This window comes from Ceratotherium simum, chromosome 7 (assembly GCF_057802395.1).
Source record: "Ceratotherium simum simum isolate JZ-2026a chromosome 7, ASM5780239v1, whole genome shotgun sequence".
In the NCBI taxonomy this organism is placed as follows: Eukaryota; Metazoa; Chordata; class Mammalia; order Perissodactyla; family Rhinocerotidae; genus Ceratotherium; species Ceratotherium simum.
The window spans coordinates 28203410-28209415 of NC_141906.1; the positions used below are offsets into that span (position 1 = coordinate 28203410).

Sequence of the window (6006 nt, forward strand, 5' to 3'; positions counted from 1 at the left end):
CCATATAAAGTGGAGGAAGATGGGCACGGATGTTAGCCCAGGGCCAATCTTCCTCAAGAAAAAAGGGGAGGATTGGCATCAGATGTTAGCTCAGGCCTAGTCCTCCTCATAAAAAAAAAAAAAAATACTTGACCACTACTGATTAAAATTGCAAAGGTCATCAAAAACAAAGTAAGTCTGAGAAACTGTCACAACCAAGATCAGCCTAAAGAAAAATAACTACTAAATAAATGTGGTTTCCTGAAGGGGTTCCTGGAACAGAAAAGGACATCAGGTAAAAACTATGGAAGTCTAAACAAAGTATGGATGTTAGTTAATGATAATGCATCAATATTGGTGAATTAATTGTAATAAATGTATCATACTAATGTAAGATGTTAAAATAGGGGAAACTGGGTCTATGGCAACTGTGTACTATGCAATTTTTCTTTAAACGTAAATCTTCTAAAAAGTAAATTTATAAATAATAATTTGTACATTGATTTTCAAGTTATATGTGTTGATTGGTAATGGGATTAATACTTAACTAATTTCCGTTAAAATGGAAACAGGAATATTTCACATACCAATGTTAACATTGGATTTCTTGAAAATAATACATGTGCACAAGTAATCTAGGAGTGGAGTTGTGGAAGAGCCAGTGGTGTGGGCATGACTGAAGAACCATAATGACTTAACCCATGTGCATTAAGTCTGAGATCCCTTGTGTATTAGCTCACTCTGCAGTCTTTAGACAAATGCATAAAATATCTGCTCCCTGACACCCATTGCTCAGAGTCCTCCTGCGACTCATCCCATTCTAGCCCATGAGGACCGCATTTGAAGCAGATGAGTGACTAATTTATTGCTGTGAAGTGAAATTTCAGGAGGAAGACCAGGAGTTGCTGGGCTATGGGTCCTAAGGTAGGTGGTTGAAAGTATTAAGATCTTTGTCTGGTATTTTCATATTGATTTGGATTTCTTCCATCTCCTCCAGGAGGATGACTTTCCTTAGAGTGTTACATATTCTCATAGTGATTGTGTGGCCATGGACTTACCTGGTGGTAGTTGCTGTCCACAGCAGACACATCCTCACAAGCCTCTACTGGGCTGCGTTCATGTGAGTTTATTTTCAGTACAGTTTCAGCCATTTCTTAGGAGTACCATAGCAATGAAAATAGGAGTAGATTTTCCTACTCTGGAAACTAAATTGAGAGGTGAAGAGAATAAAACCTGGAAGACCAAGGGAACATGTGATTCTTTGTACCTACTATGTGCTAGGCACTGAGCCAGGCCCCAAATAAATGCAAAGATGCAGACAATAGTTTATCCTTGCTTCTTCACCCCTTGAATCTCTGAACTTCTCACTACTGTGTGCTGCACACAGCTCACATCCTGCAAATCGATACCAAGTTAAACAACCACCTGAAGAGGGTGTGGAGAGTTAGGACCTAGATGTTTTCTCTATGGGACGTAGATATTTTCCCTGAGAGTAAAAATTATTCCTTTTACAAATAGTGCTTCTTGTCTCTTCAGGGGAACAATGAGTCCTCTGTGCACTGACCATCTGCATTTACTCTACAATTTGGAAAGGTTTAACTTTTTTTCTGTCTTCTCCATCATTCCTTATAGTTTGGGCCCGCTTGCCCTCTATCCATGTTAGCCCCTGGTTCTTTATTCTGTAGGACACTGGACAACAGAGCCATCTTCTCCTGGCTTGGGTACAGGATGCACAGTGTTTTATATCCTTAGCAAAACTTTACCCTTTTTCTTTTTAGAGACATTACCAAGGAAGCAAACATCAAAAGCTGGTGGAGTTTCAATCATAATTACAAAACCTTTGTAGTATTTTTCTTCCTCTTTATTCTGTGGTAAAGGGGATGGGTTATAGCTGCCTGCTGAGGGGCTGCCTTTCCTCTGCTACTCTCACCCCTCTCCCCCGCAGGTCAGGAGGACATCTATTTTCTTAGTTTAGAAAGGTCTCTTTTACTTGACCCATTTCAAAGTTGAGGAAATTATGTCTAGCAAACTTAGAACAGATTCAAATTCCAGCTCTGTTCTTTGAGCTGTGACATATTCTTGAGCCTGAAATTCCTATTCTGAAAAGTTGATGATGAACAATCCCCACTGGCCTGTGTTGGCAGAAGAAATGAATGGTGAGTCATAAGTAACATTTTTACATCAGGGCCTAAAATTGAAAAGGTGCTTTAAAAAGGATACTTTCTCGATCTTATTTCACTGTGATGGTAATTCTTCAATACATCAATTTCTCTCACTAGGGCAAACTTCACTATTTCATTGAATTCTAGTCAGGGCTCTCTTTTTTCCTCTTTTCTATCTTCCCTGTAGCAGCAAGATAAATATATTTAAAATGCTTTCCAATTTCAAAACTATTCATGACTGACCATTTTTTCTAACATGATGCAGTCCACACTCTTTCATTGATGTTCAGAGCCAATCAGCTTTGGTTGCCATCATTTTTTCAATTGGTGCAAATTTACAATGTCACATCACAGAGCTGAAAGCTGCTTTAAATATATTTTGCATTTGAGTGTCAAACATTTCTCCTTAAACTTCCAAATGACTTCATTCTGTTCATTACTTGGAACACCATCAACCTGATGACATCCTACTCTTTTTTTCAAGGCTAAGTTCATATATGAAGTCATCCTTAAGATCATTACAAATATGAGGAGTGAGAATAGTTTCTATTGTGTTTTCATATTAAAATTTTCTTATATAACTTAATCATTTAATTTTAGTTAGTTACATAAATGTCTATCTTATTTATGAGCTTAAAACTTCATTCAGAAAACAAACCAAGCTTATTCACCATTAATATCATAGTTCCTGGCACCCTCAGAATGGATAGAATCAGGTAGGTAGGAAAATCTTTGGTAACAGCAAAGAAAATCTTTGAGTATAATCTGAATTTTCCTCTCTGTCTGTGAGTAGGAGGTGAGGTCCCAGGTCATCTGCTCCAGGCATGACGTCCTTAAACCACACAGGTGTTAGCCACACAGTCTTCCGCTTGCTGGGCATCCCTGGCCTTGAGGACCAGCACATGTGGATTTCCATCCCTTTCTTCATTTCCTATGTCATCGCCCTGCTTGGGAACAGCCTGCTCATCTTTATCATCCTCACAAAGCACAGCCTCCATGAACCCATGTACTTCTTCCTCTGCATGCTGGCTGGAGCAGACATTGTTCTTTCCACATCCACAGTACCTCAGGACTTGGCCATCTTCTGGTTCCGTGCTGGAGAGATCTCCCTGAATTGCTGCGTTGCCCAGGTCTTCTTCATCCATTCCACCTTCATCTCTGAGTCCGGGATCTTACTGGTTATGGCGTTCGACCGATACATTGCCATATGCTACCCACTAAGGTACACCAGTATTCTTACACATGGATTGATTGGGAAAATCGGTGTGACTATCTTCATGAGAAGTTATGGTACAATTTTCCCCATAATATTTCTTCTGAAAAGACTGAATTTCTGCAAAAGTAACATCCTCCCAAACACTTCTTGTAAGCACATTGTCTTGGCCCATGTTTCCTGTGATGACATACAAGTAAACATCTGGTATGGGTTTTTTGTCCTAATGTCAACGGTGGTCTTAGATATTGTGCTAATTTTTTTTTCGTATGTGTTGATTCTCCGTGCTGTCTTCCACATCCCATCCCAAGATGCTCGCTACAAAGCTCTCAATACTTGTGGCTCCCATGTCTGTGTCATCATCCTCTTTTATGGGCCTGGGATCTTTACAACACTTACTCAGAGGTTTGGACGCCACATTGCACCCCATATCCGTGTCTTGCTGGCCAATGTCTGCATTCTGGCTCCTCCTATGCTAAATCCCATCATTTATGGGATCAAGACCAAACAGATCCAGGACCAGGTGGTTCAGGTGTTGTTTGCAAAGCAGAAATAACTATGACGTTAGAAGCTCACATTCTTTTGTTAGCAATTTTATCTATGCATGAAGTAAGCTTTAGCACCATTATATGGTAGCAGGTGAGATACTAGTCAAATGCTTCCAGTTGTGATGTTTCTAGTGAAATTGCATCAGTGAGTTTTTGGTGTGTGTTTCTTCCAAAGTCTCTAAACTGCCGTTAAATATCAGTGTCTTTGGAGCCTTAGTTAGCTTTCTTACCCATAGAATTGAGAACTAGATCAGGACACTCTCTAAGTCTCACTTACCTCTATGATCCTGGACTGGAGAAGTCAATGAGATGAATCTTTGACATTAATTTTTCCTGGCCATTGCTGAACTATTCTTTCCCAGGATGTTTTATGCTTGGAACAGCTTGACTGTCATCAAGCTTAAAACATTTCTCCAGCCATTCTCCTCTATGTCTTCTGTATCTTCACCTTTTTGTTCTTTACTTGATCATTCCCATCTTTTTACATCATTTTTTCTCCAATATAAAAAGATAACAAAACAAAAATAAACTTGAAAAAACAACTCCTGAATCTACATTCACCTACAGCTACTTCTTTATTTCTCCTCTCCATGATAGAGGAAAGCACCTAGAATAATTTGTCCATTTGCAGGCTCGAATCTGCTCATTTTTATCTTGATCCCACTCCACTTTGATTTTCACCCACACCATCTCACCTAAACTGCACTTGTCAGGGTCATAATGAACTCCATGCCTCTAAATCAACACTCAAAATCAGACCTCCTTTTATTCAATGTAAAGCAGCATTTTGATATATTTAGCCATCCTCTCTTCCTTGGAAATCTTCCTCATTTCACATTCCTTGTGTTTTTATGATTTTCCTGGCTGCTTCTGAGATGCCTTTGATGGGTTTTCCTCATCTCCTTGACTTCTTAATACTAGTATTTCTAAGACTTAGTCCTTGATCTCCTATTCTTCTCTATCTACAATCGCTCTGTAATCCCATCCATTCTCACGGCTTTAGATGCATCAATATGCTAAGAACTTCCAAATTTATATCCCCAGCCTCTAATTTGTTCTATAGACTTATGCTTTTAATTTTCTGTTTAATGTATCCACATGTATGTCTAATAGGCATCTCCAATGTAATATGTCCAAAACGAAACTCCTTTTCTTATCACAAAATCTCTTCCTCCAGCAACTTTCTCTTATTTAAATACAACTTTATTCTTCCAATTGTTCAGGCCCATCTTCAGTTCTTATCTTTCCCTTATAAACTACATTACTCAACATCTTCCTCCTGGGCTCTCTCTTTCTACATTTACATGCCCACGTATACCTACACTGCATATTTTCATCCTATTATTTTATTTTAATAGCTGTATTGACATATAATTTACATATCATTAATTCACTCTTTTACAGTATAGAATTCAGTGGTTTTAAATATCTCACAATGTTTTGCAACCTTCACCACCATCTAATTCCAGATCAATTTCAACACCCAAAAAAACATTCTGCTATTTGAGAGTGATAATATCAAAATAGAAAGAGAAACTTCTTAATTTTCTGGTCAAAATGCCTCAGTATCACTCCAGCATAAGGGCCATAGTCCTTCCAATGATTTAGAGGCCCTGCTTGATTTTGCCTATGGCCTCATATGCTTATTGTTTCTTCCTTCCTCATTCTGCTTTAACTGTCTTTGCCTCCCAGTTATTCTTCAAACATGCTGGAGATTCTCCTTCTCAGGATCTTTGCACATGCTCTTTCCTCTGCTTGCATCCTTCTTTGCCAAGGTATCTCCCTGAGTAGGTCTCTTGCCTCTTTAAGATTTTGGCTTAATTAACATTGTCACTAATACCTTCTCTAACCATGTGTGTTAATCAGGATTCTCCGGAGAAACAGATGCAATAGAAATTAAGAATGTAAACAGATGCAATTAGGAGTATATAGATAGATAGATATAGATATATAGAGAGAAAAATTTATTTTAAGGAACTAGTTCACGTGATTGTGGAAGTGGGCAAGTCTGAAATCTGCAGGCAGGCCAGCAGGCTGGAAATTCAGGCAACAGTTAATGCTACAGTCTTGATTCCAAAGACAGAAAACTCAGGCAGAATTTCTA

The 6006-nt window shown here is 38.6% G+C and overlaps 1 protein-coding gene across 1 annotated transcript; it reads left to right on the forward strand.

Annotated features, from left to right (window-relative positions):
• The first annotated feature begins 2917 nt into the window (after nucleotides 1-2917).
• Nucleotides 2918-3910, forward strand: LOC101405957 (olfactory receptor 52B4-like). Its single transcript, XM_014790224.2, has one exon. The coding sequence runs from the start codon at nucleotides 2966-2968 to the stop codon at nucleotides 3908-3910; it is 945 nt and encodes a 314-aa protein (XP_014645710.2). The 5' UTR covers nucleotides 2918-2965.
• Nucleotides 3911-6006: the final 2096 nt, after the last annotated feature.

Excerpts from the sequence above, each read along its gene's own strand:
- LOC101405957 (XM_014790224.2), top strand. The coding sequence starts at position 2,966 with ATGACGTCCTTAAACCACACAGGTGTTAGCCACACAGTCTTCCGCTTG.